Source organism: Sus scrofa, chromosome 1 (genome assembly GCF_054392235.1).
Source record: "Sus scrofa isolate SSC_HxYL_T2T_F1_AM1 chromosome 1, Sscrofa_HxYL_maternal_Yorkshire_Landrace_v2.0, whole genome shotgun sequence".
Classification (NCBI taxonomy): domain Eukaryota; kingdom Metazoa; phylum Chordata; class Mammalia; order Artiodactyla; family Suidae; genus Sus; species Sus scrofa.
The window spans coordinates 187,583,346-187,603,867 of NC_139383.1; the positions used below are offsets into that span (position 1 = coordinate 187,583,346).

A 20,522-nucleotide genomic window follows, 5' to 3' on the forward strand; every position below is an offset into this window, starting at 1 on the left:
AGAAACATAGAATCAACTGGAAAATAAGGTTTAAAATGGCAATACATACTTATCACTAATTACCTTAAATGTTAATGGACAAAATGGCCCAATCAAAAGACATCTAGTGGCAGACTGGGTGAAAAAAACAAGACCCTATAATCTAGTGCCTACAAGAGACTCACCTTAGGGGAAAAGACACATATAAATTGAAAGTGAGGGGATGGAAAAAGACATGGCAATGAAAGGAAAGTGGGAGTTGCAAAACTCATATCAGACAAAATAGACTTTAAAACAAAGGCCAGAGTTCCCGTCAGGGCTCAGTGGTAACAAAACCGACTAGTATCCATGAGGATGCGGGTTTGATCCCTGGCCTCACTCAGTGGGTTAAGGATCTGGCATTGCCATGAGCTGTGGTATAGGTCACAAGACATAGCTTGGATCTAACGTTGCTGTGGCTGTGACTGTAGTGTAGGCTAGCAGCTACAGCTCCTACTCAACAACTAGCATGTAAACTTCCAAATGCTGTGGTGTGGCCCTGGAAAGACAATCAATCAATCAATCAATCAATACAACAAAGGCCATAAAGAAAGAAAAAGAAGGACAGCATGTAATGATAAAACAATTCTTTCAAGAAAAGGATATTACAGTTGTCAATATATGCCCCTAATACACAAATACAACAAAGACTAACAGACATAAAAAGAGAAACTGATGGGAATACAATAATAGTAGGAGACTTTAACACACCACTCACATAAATGGACAGGTTCTCTAGACAGAAAATCCATAAGGCAACAGAGATCCTAATAGATTGACACAATAGAAAAGTTAGACTTCATTGATATTTTCAGGGCATTATATCCAAAAATAAAAAAGAATATATATTCTTTTAAAGTGCACGCTGAACATTCTCAAGGACTGGCCACATACTGGGGCACAAAACTAACATCAACAAATTTAAGAGTATAGAAGTTACTTCAAGCATCTTTTCTGACCACAATGACATGAAACTAGAAATGGACCACAAGAAATGAAATAAAAAAACCGACTACATGGAGACAAAACAACATGCTAATAAAGAACCACTGGATCAATACGGAAATCAAAAGGGAAATTAAAAAATACTTTGAGACAAATGATAATGAAAAAACAAATATTCAAAATCTATTGGATGCCACAAAAGCAGTTCTTGGAAGTTCATAGCAATACAGGCCTTCCTCAGAAAAGAAGAAAAATCTCCAATCAACAATTTAACCTAGCACCTAAAGGATTTATAAAAAGAAGAATAAACAAAACCTAAAGTCAGAAGAAGGAAAGAAATCATAAAAGATCAGAGACGAAACCAATAAAAAAGATTCAAAAAACAATAGAAAAATCAATAAAACCAAGAGCTGGTTCTTTGATAGGTTAAACTAAATTGACAAACCTATAGCCAGACTCACCAAGAAGAAGAGAGAGAAAACCCAATAAACAAAATAAACAGAAAGGGAGAAATCTCAACAGATACTGCAGGACTACAAAAAAACAAAAGAAAATACTATGAACAATGATATGTCAACAAATTTGAAAAACCTAGAAGAAATGGAGAACTTTCTAGAGACATACAGCCCACCAAAACTGAATCAAGAAGAAATAGACCATTTGAAAAGACTGAACATTAGATATGGAATTGAATATATCATAAAAACACACCCTACAAACAAAAGTCCAAATGGTTTCACAGGCAAATTCTATGAAACATATAAAGAATTTATACCCATGCTTCTCAAACTTTTCCAGACTACTGAAGAGGAAGGAACACTCCCAAAGACATTATATGAAGCCATCATCACCCTAATACCAAAAGAAGATAAAGATACTATCAAAAAAAAAATTGGAGGCCAGTATCTTTGGTGAATATAAATGGAAAAATTCCCAACAAAAATTTAGCCAGATGCTAAAGAAAACAAAAAGACAATTCACAGAATGGGAGAAAATAGTTTCAAATGATCCAACTGAAAAGGGCTTAATCTCTAATATATAGAAGCAATTTATACAACTCAACAGCAAAAAAGCCAACCATCCAGTGGAAAAATGGGCAAAAGACCTGAATAGACAGTTCTCCAAAGAAGATATATAGTTGGCCATGAAGCACATGAAAAAATGCTCAACATCCCTGATTATTAGAGAAATGCAAATCAAAACTACCATAAGATACCACCTCACACTAGTCAGAATGGCCGTCTTTAATAAGTCCACAAATAACAAATGCTGGAGAGGGTATGGAGAAAAGGGAACCCTCCTGCACTGTTGGTGGGAATGTAAGCTGGTACAACCACTTTGGAGAACAGTATGGAGGTACCTTAGAAACCTATACATAGAACTACCATATGACCCAGCAATCCCACTCTTGGGCATATATCCAGACAAAGCTTTCCTTCAAAAAGACACATGCACCCATATGTTCATTGCAGCACTATTCACAATAGCCAAGACATGGAAACAATCCAAATGTCCATCAACAGATGATTGGATTAGGAATACTACTCAACCATAAAAAAGAACAAAATAATGCCATTTGGAGCCACCTGGATGGAACTAGAGACTCTCATACTAAGTGAATAAGTCAGAAACAGAAAGGCAAATACCATATGATATCACTTATATCTGGAATCTAAGTTAAGACACAAAGGAACCTTTCCACAGAAAAGAAACTCATGAACTTGGAGAATAGACTTGTGGTTGCCAAGGCAGAGTGGGAGGGAATGGGATGGACTGGGAACTTGGGGATAATAGATGCAAATTCTTGACTTTGGAATGGATAAGCAGTGAGGTCCTGCTGTGTAGCACTGGGAACTATATCTAGTCACTTATGAAGGAGCATGATATTGTGAGAAAAAAGTATCCATACATGTATGTATAGCTGGGTCATCTTGCTGTACAGTAGAGATTTGACAGAACACTGTAAACCAGCTATAATGAAAAAAATAGAAATCATTATATAAAAATAAAAATTTAATGGTCAATAACTACATGATCATCTCAATAGATGCAGAAAAATATTTGACAAAATCCAACATCCATTCATGATAAAAACTTTTACTAAAGTGGGTACAGAGATAACATATCTTAACATAATAAAAACCATTTATGACAAACCCAGTGTAATACTCAATTGAGAAAAGCTGAAATCCTTCCTGCTAAAATCTGGAACAAGACAAGGATGCCCACTCTCACCACATTTATTCAACATATTGCAAGTCCTAGCCACAGCAATCTGACAAACAAAAGAAATAAAAATTATCCAAATCAGAGGAGAATAGATAAAATTGTCACTTTTTGCAGATGACATGAGACCATATATAGAAAACCCTAATGACTCCACACAAAAACTAACTGAACTGATCAATGACTTCAGCAAAGGAGCAGGATACAAGATTAACATTAAGAAATCAGTTGCATTTCTGTATGTTAACAATGAAATATTAGAAAAGTAATATAAAAGTAGAATACCTTTCAAAAATCACACCCCAAAAAATCAAATACCTGAAAAATCCTGATCAAGGAGATGAAAGTCTTATATGGTAAGAACTATAAAACATTAATCAAGGAAATTAAAGTGGATTCAAAAAAATGAAAAGATATTCCATGCTCCTGGATTGGAAAAATTAATATCATTAAAATGGCCATACTACCTAAAGCAATCTACAGATTTAATGTGATCATTATCAAGTTACCCACTATATTTTCACAGAACAAGAACAAACAATCCTAAAATTTATGTGGAACCATAAAATACCCAGGATTGCCAAAGCAATCCCGAGAGAAAACAAACAAACAAACAAAACAAGCAGGAGGCATAAATCTCCTTCATATAATATTACAAAGCTAAAGTAATCAAGACAGTGTGGTACTGGTACAAAAACAGACACATGAATCAATGGGACAGAACAGAGAGCCCATAAATAAACCCAGACACATACGGTTGATTAATTTGTGACAAAGGAAACCAGATTACAAAATGGGAAAAAGTGTTTTTAACAAGTAGTGCTGCAAATACTATGCAGCTGCATGTAAATCAGTGAAACTGGAAGACATCATCACACCATGCACAAAAATATACAAAAAATGGTTTAAAGACTTAAACATAAGACTCCTAGAAGAGAACATAGGCAAAACATTCTCTGACATCAACTGTACAAACGTTTTCTTAGGTCAGTCTCCTAATGCAATAAAAATCAAAACAAAAATAAACCAATAGGGCCTAATCAAACTTAACAAGCTTTTTCACAGCAAAGGAAACTATTTCTCCCCATAGAGAAAATAGTTGCAAACAATACAACCCACAAGGACTTAATCTCCAAAATACACAAACAACTCATACAACTCAACAATAAAAAAACAAACAACCCAATTGAAAAGTGGGCAGAGGCCCTAAATAGACATCTATCCAAAGAAGACATACAGATGGCCAACAGGCACATGAAAAAAATGTTCAACATCACTAATTATTAGAAAAATGCAAATCAAAAGTACAATGAGGTACCACCTCACACTGGTCAGAAAGGCCATTACTAATAAGTCTACAAATAACAAATGCTGGAGAGGGTGTGGAGAAAAGGGAACCATCCTACACTGTTGGTGGGAATGTAAATTGGTACACTCACTATGGAGAACAGTATGGAAGTTCCTCATAAAACTGAATATAGAATTACCATATAATCCAGCAATCTCATTCTTGGGCACATTACCTGGACAAAACTCTCATTCAAAAAGATACATGCACCCCTATGTGCATTGCTGCACTATTCACAAAAGGCAAAACATGGAATAAACCTAAATGTCCAATGACAGATGAATAGATTAAGAAGATGTGGTACATATACACCATGGAATACTACTCAGCCATAAAAAAGAACAAAATAATGCCATTTGCAGCAACATGGATGGAACTAGAGATTCTCCTACTAAGTGAATTAAGTCAGAAAGAGAAAGATGAATACCATATGATATCACTTATAATGTGGAATCTAAAACATAGCACAGATGAACCTATATACAAAAACAGAAAGAGTTACAGACATGGAGAGTAGACTTGTGGTAGCCAAGGGGGATTGGGAGGAAGTAGGATGGACTGGGAGTTTGGGATTAGTAGATGCAAATTCTTACATTTAAAATGATTAAGCAATGAGGCCCTGATGTATACCACAGGGAACTATATCCAATAACTTGTGACAGAACATGATAGAAGATAATATGAGAACACAAATGTGTGTGTATCTATATATACATCTATATATAGATACATACACATGTATATATACATATAAATTGGTCACTGCTGTACAGCAGAATTTGACAGAACACTATGAGTCAACTATAATAAAAAATTTAAAAAATAACATTTAGTATTAGAAAAATATGATTTTTATTTATCTTTTTTTACCGGTAATTTTTTCTAATTTTTAACTTTTTTTTCTTTTTAGGACTGCCCCTTGGCATATAGAGGTTCATAGCCTAGGGGTCGAATCAGAGCTGTAGCTGCCAGCCTATGCCACAGCCATAGCAACATTAGATCTGAGCCAGGTCTGCGACCTACACTATAGCTAATGGCAACACCAGATCCCTAACCCACTGAGAAAGGCCATGGATTGAACCCATATCTTCATGGATTCTAGCTGAGTTCTTAACCCTCTCAGCCACAGTGGGAACTCCTACTGGCAATTAAATAGCTTGCGAATGCACGGATTCGAAATCTTCATTTTTTGATTGGCTTTCAGTCAAGAGTAACAGAATTTATCCTCTCATCTGAAACAACCAAATAGCTGGAAAAAATGTATGAAACAATGGTATTCAGGACATTAGAAAACAGGTAACAGGGAACAGTGAATCTTATAATTGAAATCAAATGAGATGAGCCCTACAACCACCCTAGATAGAATTTATTGGCATAGTGCAAGCAGATCACAGGCAGAGCCTAGTAGAAAATCTGGGTTGAAGAGATGGAGCTCAGCATCCAAAGGGTCCAAGGCAGCTAGAATATGCAGGGGAGAATACCAGTAAGGAATGAATTGCAGAGAAAGAGACATCTGCGGAGGGTTCCCCATATGTATTCAACAGAGTCCTGATCAGGATACCAATATGAGGAAACTACCCAAGACCTGGGAAGGTACCAGAAGGATATATTTAAAGTCAGCACCCAGTTCACCAGGACCTGAAAAACCTCATAATTTGTGGGGCATTGGGTAAAGCACTTGGAAGCCTCTTGTCTCTGTATGGAGAAGTAATTAGGTTTGTACCAAACACTGTTTTAGTCTCACTTAACAAATCTTAAAAGCAAGAACAAAAATCATCAAACCATTTTCAAGTGACTGAACTACATCCAAAAAAACATGCTCAGAATAAAACAAAGAAATATCCAGCAACCATCAAGGTACAATTTACAATGTCTGACCCACAATCAGACCACCAGACATGTAAAGAAGCAAGAAAATAATGACTTGCAATGAGAAGAAAATATCAGTCACTCAATCAAAAGCAACCAAGAACTGGCACTGAGGATACCATTAGCAGACAATGACATTAGACATTTATTATAAATGTATTTCATATATTCAAAACATTAACTTAAAACATGAAAGTTACTTTGTAAAAAGACACAAATTGAACTTAAGGAGATGTAAAGTATAATGGCTGAGATGAAAAATACACTGAATAGGATTAAAAGCGGATTAAACAGTGCAAAAGAAATGATTAGTGAATGGAAGCCAGTCGGGAATTCTATTAATTCTGAACAGTGAAATAATTTTAGTTAAGGTGGTGGTTTTCCCAATTTCCTTAACACCTTGTGCAAATTTCTCGAGCAGACATTCTCTGTAATGACCAGTCTACTAGACTTGACCTTCTTTCCACTTTGTGAATCACTATCTTTAAAATCTATGGGCCCCAAACTTCCCTGGATCTCCTTCCTTATTACTAAAAAATACTACTTAGGATCAAGCTCCTCTTCCATAGTTTATATATATACCTTTCCTTGGAAACATCAACCACTCCCACAGTTTTAGGTAGCACATATAAGCTAATTCACAAATATGTCTGTCCCCAGAGCTTCAGAAAAATAGACAACTTTCTGCACATCTTTAAAAGAATATTCTACAAGCATTTAATATTAACATGTCCACAATAGAAATAACCATATTCATCCCTGAAGCTAGTCTCTTTTTCCTCTTTTTTGTTACTTAAGGGAATGGGGGTGGTAACAGGCATTACTCAAGATTCCCTAGTTAGAAGCTTTGTACTCTTTCATGGCTACTTCCCAAATTTCTAACATAAAAAATATTCTGCTGGTTTATAGATATACCTAAATATATCTTAAAATCACCTTCTTTTCTTTATACCGCTTCCCTAGTTGGTCCCTTCAGTGTCTTTTATGTGGATTTTACAACAGGGTTCTAACTAATTTGCTGGCCCAATTTTACCTCCTTACATCAGTCTTCATACAACAAACAACCTGAGGGAATGTACCATGCCATCCCCCGAGTGCAATATTTCAATGACTCCCTATGTGGTTAAGTTGCTGAACCTCATCTCACAGCTGTCTCCACTTTATTTTGGTAGACCAAATTTCAGATAAACGTCTTTATCTTTCTCTGTTAAATCCTGAAATGTATGAACTCCACGTTTTTGTTTACTCTCAACTCCGCAGCAATATTAATACGGGCCTTTTTTCTGCTTTGCAATCTTCCTCTTCAGTTCAGACTTTACCCCATACAACAACAGACCTTCCTCGACTCTCCTCCATTCTTTTTTGGCTAGTGAGGTGTGCTCATAGAAACTTGGGCATGTTTCTATTACTGCAGTTATTACAGTGTGTGAGGTATGGATTTAGATGTGTATTCCCATCAGCTGAGGTAAACAGTCATTATTAAATCTTCATGCTTAGCAGTGTGACTGGCACACAATAGTAGCTCAATGAATATTTATTGAACTGTTGCCTGTGACAATAAATGATTGTCCTGAAGGTACTCAATAAATATTTACTAAAGTAATGTATATGGTAATAAAGGATTATTCTAAAGGAAATGTTAATATAACTATTCTCTTATATACTTATTGTCTATGTGGGTTACTTGATAATTTTGTGTTGGTGAGCCAATGACATAGGAAGCAAAAATATGAATAGAATATCAACTTTTTAGAAAGAAGGGCTCTAATTGCCTACATAGGTATGTATATTTTAATATTAAGATTACTTTTATCATAACGCTTTGGATTTCTGTCTTCCTAGTTTAATTTGTTTTAATAATATGGTGTCATAGGTTTAACATTCACTATTTTATTCTCCTTCATAGAAACAACATAATTTCTAGGTTCTGTGATTTGAATTACTTTTATGTGTTTGTAGATAATCAGCTAGGCTTACTCTACTTTTCTTTACCACAGTGACTTTTCTCTGTATGCACTCTGATTATCCTGGTTAGCTTTAGAAGTGCAATTTCTAAATCAAAGTCATTAGAATTTTATAGATTAGATCACAAGAAAAGAGCATTTCAACAATTAAAAATTGGCATAATGGGAGCTCTATGAATTTCCATATGCTTACTAAATGCCATAAAATGCAGTGAAGAAATCCTCAGTAGTAAAAAACATTAAGTATATAAAATACATATATAAAGTTATTAAAAATCACTAAAGCTACATTATCTTCTCCCATAAAATAGTTTCATGAAAAATTGTCTTTAGCCATGATGATCAATGCTATAATTGTTAAAATATCTATTATATATTTGCAGCTAATTCTCTTAATCATACCCAAACTTTACTTCTTTTCTATATAAAAACAAATAAAAAAACTTATTTAAAGTTCTTTGACTTTGATAAAGTAGTAAATTACTAAAATTACATTACCTCAAAGAGACACATTTTGCTAAAATGTACAAAATTCCATCCAGTAAAATTCAAACAGATTGAGAACTGATTATCCAGCTTCCATTATTATAAGAATCTATGTTGCTTGTCTTCAAGAAACAAAATATACATGTGATTTTTATAGAAATGGATTACATTTTCTCCAAGCAAATTATGTTAATTTGGATAGACCACTATTCAAACGTATTACTTGGTAGATGTTAATTAATAGAAGAAAAAGGCATTTTCTCTGTATAAAACAGCTTTTAAAACTAAATAAAAACTTAATCACGTGATTTTTGTGATGCTCATATCACAAAATTTTTGCATATTCTTATTCCAGTTTTGCTCAAGTTCTGCCTTTACCATTATGCTCAGGTGCAACAATCTATCCACAGACATGCCTGTCCTTTCCTTACCTGAAATGATGTAATTGGATATATATTAACATGTGCCTCATTCCATCGTTGCCCTTTATTCCCACTTGAAGACCACAATGGATTCTCTATTGTTGTCTGTCCTTTCAAACGTAGATAAACATTTAAAACACCTAAAAATAACAATGAAATTTTATTTTGTATATTTATTTTGACTTATTTTTTTTTATCCTTGACCAAACACTTGTAAATTTTTAAAAATGAAATTTCACAGAACACTCTAATGCCTCCTCTTCTCTTCCTGTCTCATTTTGACTCTTGCTTTTAGGACAGTTGGCATGTATGGCAAGTCTCCAGAGATGGTCATATCCTAATCCCTAGAACCTGTGAATGTTCTATAGCTAGAGATTTTGCAAAAGTGACTGTAAGTAATCTAGGTGGGTCCTCTAAATGTAATCACATATCTTTATTACATGGAGGCATAAGGAGATTTGATACAGGAGAGAAGGTCATGGGAAAGGCAGAGAAGATGCTGCATTGCTGGTTTTGAAGGTGGAAGAAGGAGCCACAAGCTGAATACAGGCAACCTCTGGAAGTAGGAAAAGGCAAGGAAACAACTTCTCCCCTCGCTCATTCAGAAGGAAGCAGCCCTGCTGACATCTTGATTTTAGTCCCATTATTCTCATTCTGAATTTCTGTCCTTCAGAACTTTAAGATAATAAATGTGTGGGTTCTTTTGTTTGTTTGTTTTTGTCTTTTTAGGGCTGCACCTGCACCATATGGAGGTTCCCAGGCTAGGGGTCTAATCGGAACTATAGATGCTGGCGAACACCACAGCCACAGCAACACCACATCCGAGCCGCATCTGCGACCTACACCACAGCTCACGGCAACGGCGGATCCTTAACCCACTGAGCGAGGCCAGGGATTGAACCCACAACCTCATGGTTCCTAGTTGGATTCGTTTTTTGCTGCGCCATGATGGGAACTCCTAAATGTGTGTTGTTTTAAGCCACAAAGTGGTAATTTTTGTTACGGTGGCAGCAGAAAACTAATAGAGCATGTAATTATGCACTGTCTTGCTCAAAGCCTGATTCAAATTGTATTTTATTAGCCCTGAGCATCTCATTTTCAGTTTAGTTTTCATCCAAATCTCATTTTTTTCTAGAAGAATTATTTGAAGAGAAAATGAAAATAGCTTTTGTCTCATGATTTGATATATATCAACAGTTTCATGTCTGACACACAGTGCTTCAGTAATGGTGATAATAACACAATACACTACATTGAAGACCTACTCCAGATAAGAATTCAGTCCTTTCAACAGTCCCATGATGTATTTAATATTATTATCCCTATGTTGTAGATAAGAAAACTTAAGAGTAATTCAGTAATTTGCTCTATGCCATATTAAGAAAATAGCAGAGGAAGAATTTGAACCCAGTAAGTTTTAAAATCTGTTATCTTCATGCTATGCAATCAATATTTAGATACATTTAAAACAAATAAACTGTATTGAGGTATAATTTATATGAAATAAAATTCTCTCATTTTAAATGTACAAGTTAATAACATTTGATGGATATATATTACAGTGTAATCATCAACTCAGTCAAAATATAGAACATTTCCGTTTCTCGAGGAAGCTCCCTCAGTTTACTTTGCAGTTAATCTTCACATCCCCTGTTACTATGCCAGACAATTACTGATCTGACTTCCTTCATTAACCAATGATTTCTGCTTTTTCAAAAATTTTATATTAATGGAATTATGCAATAAGTGCTTTTTTGTGTGTCTGGCTAGTTTCACCATAATTTCTGCTACATTCATCTGTGGAACTGTATTAATTCTTTAGTTCTTAATTGTATTATTAATTCCTTTAATTTTAATATTTAGTTGATTTACATTTAATATAGTTATTGATATGACAGTAGTCTTGCACAAGTACAGCCTCACCTTCAGGCACAGATTCAAGGAAAACCCCATACAGCCTTTTAAATTCAACTCTGCATACCTCCCTTCTTTCTGCTACCCTGACTCACAATTTTCAGCTGCCCAGTACTCTGATCTCTACCTCGTGAACTTGGCGGAACCTCTACATTCTACTTGAATTTCAGGGCTCTGTACTAGGGTCAGGAAATTGTCCTCAGTCAGAGAAGTGGACTCCTATGGAGACACTTAGCTTCTTTCTTTTTCATAGATCTCCGTCTTATCTTGCTGCCTCTTTTCCATTTTCTGAGAGTAGTTACCTAACACATTTTGCCCATTTTAATAGTTATTTATGGCAGCAAGACTTACCTGGAACCATTTACTACTGTATGGCTTCAAGACACCCTCATTTTGATAACTTTTACTGATAATCATATTATTATTAAGATAAATATATGTATGTATGTGCGTATATATACATGATGTTTTGCATATTATAAATATATATGTTTATGCAAACATTGCACTTAAATACCAAAAAGCAGAGGAGACAATTCTATTTTTTAAAATATCAAAATCACCACTGAGTTGATCAATCAGAGGTCGTAGTCTCCTTAGGATTTTGGTGTACGTTGCTTTGCTAAAAAAAAATGTATAGAGAGTTCCTGTTGCGTCTCAGTGGAGATGAATCCAACTAGTATCCATGAGCATGTGGGTTTGATCCCTGGCCTTGCTCAGTGGGTCAGGGATCTGGAATTTCCATGAGCTGTGGTGTAGGTTGCACACACAAGGCTTGGATCCTGCATTGCAGTTGCTGTGGTGTAGGCTGGCAGCTGTAGTTCCGATTTGACCCCCAGCCTGGGTACTTCTATATGCCACAGGTGCGGCCCTAAAAAGAAAAAAAAAAAAAAGAAATAAAAATGTATGTCTACATATTTACAGTTATATAGTATAAAGTAGTTTATCCTTCAGAATTTTAGAGCACTTTTGTCTAATCATTTATACATAAGACCACATGTACTCACATTATATACAAATACATAAATATGAATACCTACATTTTTTCTCTGCGCCACAGTGTATGGAGTTCCTGGGCCAGGGATCAGTTTCAAGTTGCAGTTGCAAACTATGCCATAGCTGTGGCAATGCCAAATACTTTAACCTACTGTGCGGCTGGGGATTGAACCTACATCCTGGCATGGCAGAGACACCACTGATCCCTTGCGCCACAGCAGGAACTTCGAATACCTACTTTTTTTTTTTTCTCAGTCTTTCCTGATTATTTACTTATTATTCTTATTTTCCTGTGGTAATTTGTGATTTAACAAAGTTACAACAATAATATAATAAGAATTTCATCCTGAAGGACTTTCCCCTATTTAAATCCAACTTAGTTAAAACATAGTGTTTATCTATTAACTAGTTATATAGTAAACTTTAGAGTTAGGATTTTAATGAGGTCCATAGAAGTTAGCCATATCTTATCCAAAAAACCTAGCTTTGAGTTTTGTGTTTGATTTTAAAAGCTTTTAGTGATAGCTAGTTTAATTAAGTTGGTTTATATTTACTTACACTGTCTCCCTGCCATAACACTTTGAAGATAAGCACCAGTCTACAAAGTTTGTGAATGCCAAATTCTTGTGTTTTATGGCCTCTTCAAAGTACTCACTAAGTTTAGTTAAGATAGAGATCTTAAAACAGGATGTATAGCTGCTATACCATGTAATAGTTAACCAATGTACTTTTAACACTGTGGTATAATCTGTAATGAAAAACTGTCTATATAATCAACTACTATTGCCAATAAAGTTTGAGCAGTCCAGAGCCCTGAAAGAAGGAACAAAGAGGCTGTCTCCGTAATTGTACATTCGCCAACACCGCATCCCTCTCCTATTGGGAAAAAGTGTACACTCACTGGCCGCTGGAGCTGGCCTCTGGCAATGCATAATATTAATTACATTCATTAATCCAAATCAACGTATACACCTTATTCACTGATCTACTTAAGGGTGATGACAAAGTACTATAAATAGACAAATAATTTTGGAAATTTTTATAGCAACTTTCCTGTTTTTAAGTTTATAAAAGAGAATTCAGTGCTTAAAACTATCAAACTTATGCCCAAGTCATCTTGGTCAACAAAATTAGAACTTGTGAAACAGAATAAAGCTATTCAAGAGAAGTTAGATTCAGCAAAGCTGATTTAGCACATTATTATAGTATTACAGTAAGAAAATTCCAAATCAAATATGATGTATTGTGTTAATACCCTTTAAAAGTAATTTTAAGTCCTCAGAGGCAGTGTGTTTATGCTTTGGTAAGCACCAGATATCAATAGGGATGCATTTAATCATCCCCAAGGATTTTCAAATGTCATGTTGTACCATGATACAAGTTTGAAGTTAGTAAGCAAAACTTAACAGTCTTTTTCTTTTGGGTTTCCTAATTCTCATCTTTCGGTCACCAGTCCTTAATACTCAGATGCTTTGGAATTCCCTTGTGGCACAGCAGGTTAAAGATCTGGCATTGTTGCTGTAGTGGCTTGGGTTGCTGCTACGGTGCGGGTTCAATCTCTGGCCCAGGAACATTACACACACAGCCCGCCCCCCAAAAAAAACAGATTAAAAAAAAAGGAAAAAAAAGTTGGATGCTAGAGATAAGAGATAGAGAAGACTTTGCTCATCTCATACTATGGACTAAATGACCTAAGTGCTATGTTATCTCATGAGCAGTCCTAAGGACTATATTATCTCATGGGCAGTGACCTATGTTTGGGGGTTATTCATGGCATTATGGAATAATATAATTCTTATTTTAATATTATTTCATATAAATTACTGTATAAAATATAATTTGCTTAAATATTTATAATTACTATTACCTAGTTACTTTCTTTCATTAAGTCCTTAACATAACCTTACTCTTATTTTACTATAAATACATATTTTATGTATTTTAGATAAAAATTTAAATATATGTCCTAAAACATGCATGCTTTTTTAAAATAGATATTTGAACTTCCCAAGTTCATATAAATTAACTTGTAATTTGCTTTACTCCAAAGCCTGAGGATCACTTGCATATAAATCACATTTTTATCCTAATAAGTAATACTAACTCATTAATTTGAGTTTCAAGAAAGATGATGATGTGCCAAAGTCATCTAGCTCCAGGCAAGAGCTATGTCTATTGATAGGTAATTGGTAACATCATTTGTATTATATACATGAGAGAATGGGAAATTATAAAATCATTGTTTTTCTGCTTGAATAGAAGCAGCTGCTTACAGTCATTATTTTTTAAATATATAATTACAATCATATCTTCAATAAAAAAAATCAGTTCACTTGCTCCAGTCATTACAGTTGAATCTCCACATGAGTGTCCAATAAATTTACTAAAACATAGCTTTCATCAGGCTTTCTATTTTTCTGATACACATCAGAGATCTTATATAGACTTTGTCACTATTTGGTTCTAAAACTGAGCATGAGCCCTGTGGGGACCTCCCAGGTACAAATCCTTTCCAGTTCCTGTGTTTCCTGTTTGTAGGAACAAGGCTTCAGCTTTCTAGACCCTCCCTATCAATGGGCAGATTCAAACAGTTGCTAATCAGAAAAGTGAGGGAATGCCGAAATAAAGGGGAAGCAGTCAAGAGACAATAGGACAACATGGGGAAGGGTGCTGGTCCCTCCAGAAGGAATATATGTAACAACATCTTTGAGTTCTTCTGTAGGAATAAGGACACCTTCCCCCCCCACCCCCACCCCTACCCGCCTGCCCACCCACCACCAGATGGAGGATATAACTTCAGGCTGAACACAAGACTCCTGGAGCACCAGCCCTGTTACCTCATCACCAACCAACCAGAAGGTCACACACCCTGCAGGCCTTATCCCAAATTTGGCCTCAAACTTCTCCCAAGGAACCATAGGGTTTGGGTTTTTGAGCTTGAGCTGTGCCATCTCTTTCCTTGGTTTTTGCCATTAAACTTTGCTCTGCTCAAAACTCTGATGTTTGGGTGTGTTTGGCCTCACTGTGTGCCAGGCACACAAACTTGGAAATTTATATTCAGAAACATTTACCTCCTTTAGAGATTGGTTTACATTCATTTTCTTCCATAGAAACATTTTTTTTTTAATACTTTGTTCTAGATAGTCTCTCCCTTGTTCATTAATTTCATGGGCCTTCATGAATATTTGGTGTATGTTACTTTTTGACTTTTATTTCATTCAGTAATTTAGTACCCCAAATAAAAGACAAACTATTTTATGGACAAGACACTTTTATCATAATTCTCTTTTACCCCTTTCAGTTCTCTAAACACCACTAGGTGCATAGCATGTGCAATTCATCCTTTTGAGTAGAAATGAGTGAATCTAAGACATGAGGGTAAAAATATTCATTACAGGAGTTCCTGCTGTGGCTTAGAGGTAAAGAACCTGACTAGTGTCCATGAGGACGTGGGTTTGATCCCTGGCCTTGCTCAGTGGGTTAAGGATCCAGCATTGCCATGAGCTTTTGTATAGGTCACATATGCAGCACGAATCTGATGTTGCTCTCCCTGTGGCATAGGCCAGCAGTTGTAGCTCCCATTTGGCCCTAGCCTGGGAACTTCCATATGCTGCAGGTATAGCCCTAAGAAGCAAATATATATATTTGCTTTTATATAGATGTATAAAACAAAAATCTACACTTTAAATGAAGTTAAGTTTAAATGTTTTGTGCCCTGAGTGAGAAACAAAAGCAGTTAACCAAGTTGCTTACCATTAACTCAGTTGATGAAATAATACTGTTAATTAATTATACTGAAAAAGAAATGTATATTTGAAACACTAGGCTTTCTCAGTCATATCACTGATTTTGTTTAAACATCCTAGCTTCTACTATACATTGAGGGAATGTAGGGGAGCATAATTTGCCATTCTAAAATATGTCTCTTTGGCATATTAAGTGGCATAATTAATTGTTTCAAGCTTGTTATTGTCTGAGCAATAGTAGACATGGGGAAAATCAAGTAGGAATGTCCTCTTTGTAAAAAACAGGTATTTGATAGGGGAAATCTCCATTTGTAAGAGTGTCACCTTCTTTATGCCTGAGTGCAGACAATCAAATCTCTGGAAACTCTCGTCAATGGAGAAGGCAATGATGTAAATGTGTACCACAATCACCCTTGTTTACTGGGCTTTTCCCAGAACCCTCTCAGAGCTGACTCTCCCCACCCTCAACATCCTCTTTTGTCTTTAGCTGAGGAGGGTATTTAAGGGGAGAGATTTGACCATGTTGGTGAGTTACTCTGTTTTTCTGGGTCTCTCCCATGTATACATGTTATTAAGCTTTGCTTGATTTTTCTCCTGTTAATCTCTTTCATGACATTTTTAATTCTTAAATCAGCTGGAATCCAGAAAGGTAGAGAAAAATTTCTTCCTCAATGAGACCAAGATCATTGAGTAATTAAATATGAAGAAAATAAATTTAGGGGTAGTTGGTGGTTCATAACCAGAGACTTTTAAGGTAAATGTACTAGAGATTACATATGGTCTTCTTAGAGAGTCTATGACATGGGTCTTTAATAGTGTTTTGATTATGTAATAAACCATGGTTAAATTCTATACAAGACCTTTGTGAAAAAATACAAAGCAGTTTACTGAATGCATGTCTTGTATTTACTGCATTATTTTCACACTGATGACACTGATATCATCAGTATCAACTACAGTTAAGACTTCACCGAAAGCATTATCTAAGTCTTAATAGAAAGAGTGTTTTAATATCAATTATTAACAGTCTATTGTTGGTAGCTATTTCTAATATTTAAATATAGAATACCAAATAACTTTATCTATTCTCTCAGGATCTGCAATTTGTCTTTTGCAAGGACCTTAATTCTAAGAAATTATGACAATGTAAGTATATCAAAATTACATATTTATTTTGCTGTTATTCTTGTATAGTCAGTGTAATAAGGGATCTAAAATAATGATATACTAATTTTTTTCAGGCTCAAACTGTCTCTCTTATGGTGATTTACTCCAAGGGGGGGAAATATATGAGTAGATTTTCCATTTGATGATTATATTTGAGATATAAGCAAAAATGCTGGTTAAAAAAATTCAGAAGAAATATGGTCTTTGACTAAAATAAAAATCAGACTCCAAAAATCATACAAAAGATTGTCACCTTTTACTTCTCCATATCTTGAATAAAAATATTTAAGTATCCATTTAAAAATCTTTGAGGAATTGCCATTGTGGCTCAATGGTAACAAACCCAACTAGTATCCATGAGGATGTAGGTTCAATCCTTGGCCCTGATCAGTGGGTTAAGGATTTGGTATTGCTGTGGCTCTGGTATAGACCAAAAGCTGTGGCTCCAATTTGACCCCTAGCCTGGGAATATCCATATGCAGTGGGTGCGGCCCTAAAACAAAACAAAACAAAATTTTAAAAAATATGTATGTCAGCAATGAGAATGCTTTAATCCACCTCTTGCCCAAAGATAATCTCTACTATCTTACTAGGAAAAACTTAGAGGTTAATTTCAGATTCATTGAATTTTATTTTTACATTTTGTTAGACCATATAAGATAACAAACATATCTGGATCACAGCATTTTTTGCTCAAAACCCAAATTTTATTTTCTAATGTATTATGGCCTTAAGTATATATAATTTTATTTGTACATGTTTTATGTTTTTTTAAAGTACTAAGTGAAGATATTGCTGAAAACACAGCAATATCTATATTGTTTATCAATACTGATTACTTTTACAAACCACTAAGAGGACTTTTATAAAGATATATCTCCCTTTGAATTGTTTAAGAAATATGTGACTCTTCCGTCTTCCTCTACACTTTAGCTGCCAGATAACTTAAATTCAAATTCAAGTTAAGTACATGATTAACCTCTATTTTTCCCCCAACCTTTCATATAAGGTCTTGGTGAAACTACCTTTCGTTTTCAATCTACACTCAATACTTTCATTTCCCTCATTCTGCGATTCTTCTAGCTCACTCAGAAGCTACTGAATCTAGCTTGGATTATTTAAAAAAAAATCTATTGAGCATTTGTTTTTTCCAGAGGAGCAAATGTAAATAAATCATGTTTATCGCTCTCAAGGAGCTTACAGTCTAGCAGGAGTCAGGGTGACAAACACTGTGACAAAGATGAGAGCAGAAGGAGCATGGAGGATTGGGAGGAATTTTAGTACCTTGAGTTGGATTCTGAGTGGAGATTATGAGTTAGATGTTTAAAAAGGAGAAAAAGTACTCTTGTAACATATGTTTGAAAAATATTTTTTTTTTACTTAATAAGTATGTATGGAGTAGTAAAATAAACATTTATAATTGCAGAGTATCATGTGATGGGGAAGAAACATTGTTTCTGCTCTTCCCAAGCAAACAGTTCAAGCAGGAAAAAAAAAAAATAGTGCCTATAAAGAAGCCCCAGATATAACACAGATGGATCTGGAGAATTCCCGTATAACTGGAGTAAATTATGGAGCTACCCCAAGGAGAAGCCACAGGGGCCGGTATCCTTGACATCCTGTTACTAGTTTCAGAGAATGATCTTTTACCTCCAGAAACTATGGAACAGAGACAGCAAGGAGAAGTTGGCAATTTATTTCACCCTTCAGTGATATGCAAAAGAAATGATGGACAGTAAAACTGAGCATTATATCCTAAAATACATTTAAAAACCCTGTGTATTGGTGTCCTGATCTCCAACCTCTCTAGCCCTCTCTATATCTCTGGTCAGTATCTGCTTCCTTTGCCCTTTTCCTAAAATGGTCTACTATTTGAAAATGCAACCTCTGCATTTATTTCAAAGAGAAAACAGAGACTGTTGGAAAGGCAAATTTCATGTCTGTTTGCTGTATTTGCATCTAGGAGTGAATCAGAAGCCACATTCTTTTTTTTTTTTTTTTAACAACGTTCTGTTTATTTTATTTTATTTTATTTTATTTATTTTATTTTTTGTCTTTTTGCTATTTCTTGGGCCGCTCCCATGGCATATGGAGGTTCCCAGGCTAGGGGTCAAATCGGAGCTGCATTTGCCAGACTACATCACAGCCACAGGAACGTGGGATCTGAGCCGCGTCTGCAACCTACACCACAGCTCAGGGCAACGCCAGATAGTTAACCCACTGAAAAAGGGCAGGGACCGAACCCGCAACCTCATGGTTCCTAGTCGAATTCGTTAACCACTGAGCCACGACGGTAACTCCAGAAGCCACATTCTTACTTCTTTTCATCCCACCTCAGTGGAAGGGACATTAGTGCCCTCTTCAAGACTAAGCCTTCTGCCAAACCTCTAAATTCTCCTCTCTTCAAGAAACTTGCTTCCCGAGGTCCTGTTGTGGCTCAGCAGTAATGACCCTGACCAGTATCTGTGAGGACGTGGGTTCGATCCCTGGCCTCACTCAGTGGCTTAAGGAACCGCGTTGCTATAGGCTGTAGTGTAGGTCACAGACACAGCTCAGATGGATCTGGCATTGCTGTGGCTGTGATGTAGTCTGGCAAATGCAGCTCTGATTCAACCCCTAGCCTGGGAACATCTATATGCCATGGGTACAGCCCTAAAAAAGCAAAAGCAAAAAAAAAAAAAAAAAAAAAAAAAGAAAAGAAAGAAAAAAGAAAGAAACTTTTGTATCACTAAAAACATAAAAATTTGTCCTTTTTAAAAATTCTTTTTCCTCTTAAAATAGGCTCTTCTACAATCCTCCATCTCTCTGCTTTATCACTTTTTTCTCACCCGCAAGATTCAAGAGAATAGATTTCATTAACAAACTCCCTTTCCTTGTTTCCCATTTGTTCCATAATGAAATTAGCTTTGTAGAGTTGCAACCGTATTGAACCATTCTTATCAAGTTCAAGAAATGTATTCATAAGTGAGTTTTGTATTTTTATATTTAATTTCCTGGTATGATATAATGCTTATGCTTCACTTTCTCCTTCTAGAAGTAAATTAAGTACATATTTTACTGATTTTTAATAAACTTTTGTCATATCCAGTGACTTCATATGAAGTTCAATTTCTTTGCAAGAAAATTAGAAATTTAGCTGATTTATCAAGAATCAGAATGCCTACTAGGAATCACAGGATTGCTGAAATAATCTTATATTATAGCCAGATATTGTTCATGTACATATAAATCAACAGTTAAAGGGTGACACCTTATAGCTTTCATTTATTTTTTCTTAAATCAATTCTGATGAAAACTTGAACAAGAAGCTGCACCATTGTGGCAGACAACCTCTAGGATCCCCCTCCTAGGATTAACACTCATGTGTAATTTCCTTCCTCTGAATGTGGTTTGGAATGATCCACCCAGTTATAATAAACAA

At 35.3% G+C, this 20,522-nt stretch overlaps 1 protein-coding gene across 9 annotated transcripts in view; it reads right to left on the bottom strand.

Moving 5' to 3' along the window:
• MDGA2 (MAM domain containing glycosylphosphatidylinositol anchor 2) overlaps nt 1-20,522 on the bottom strand; it is an 837,423-nt gene that overhangs the window by 20,507 nt on the left and 796,394 nt on the right. For all 9 annotated transcript variants that reach the window (XR_014841441.1, XR_014841443.1, XR_014841412.1 and 6 more), the window contains one exon: nt 9,288-9,418. Coding sequence is in view for 6 of the 9 variants with exons in the window: in XM_021074079.2 (XP_020929738.1) it covers nt 9,288-9,418 (131 nt within the window). In the remaining 3 variants the exon portion in view is untranslated. The remainder of the gene's footprint in view (nt 1-9,287; nt 9,419-20,522) is intronic.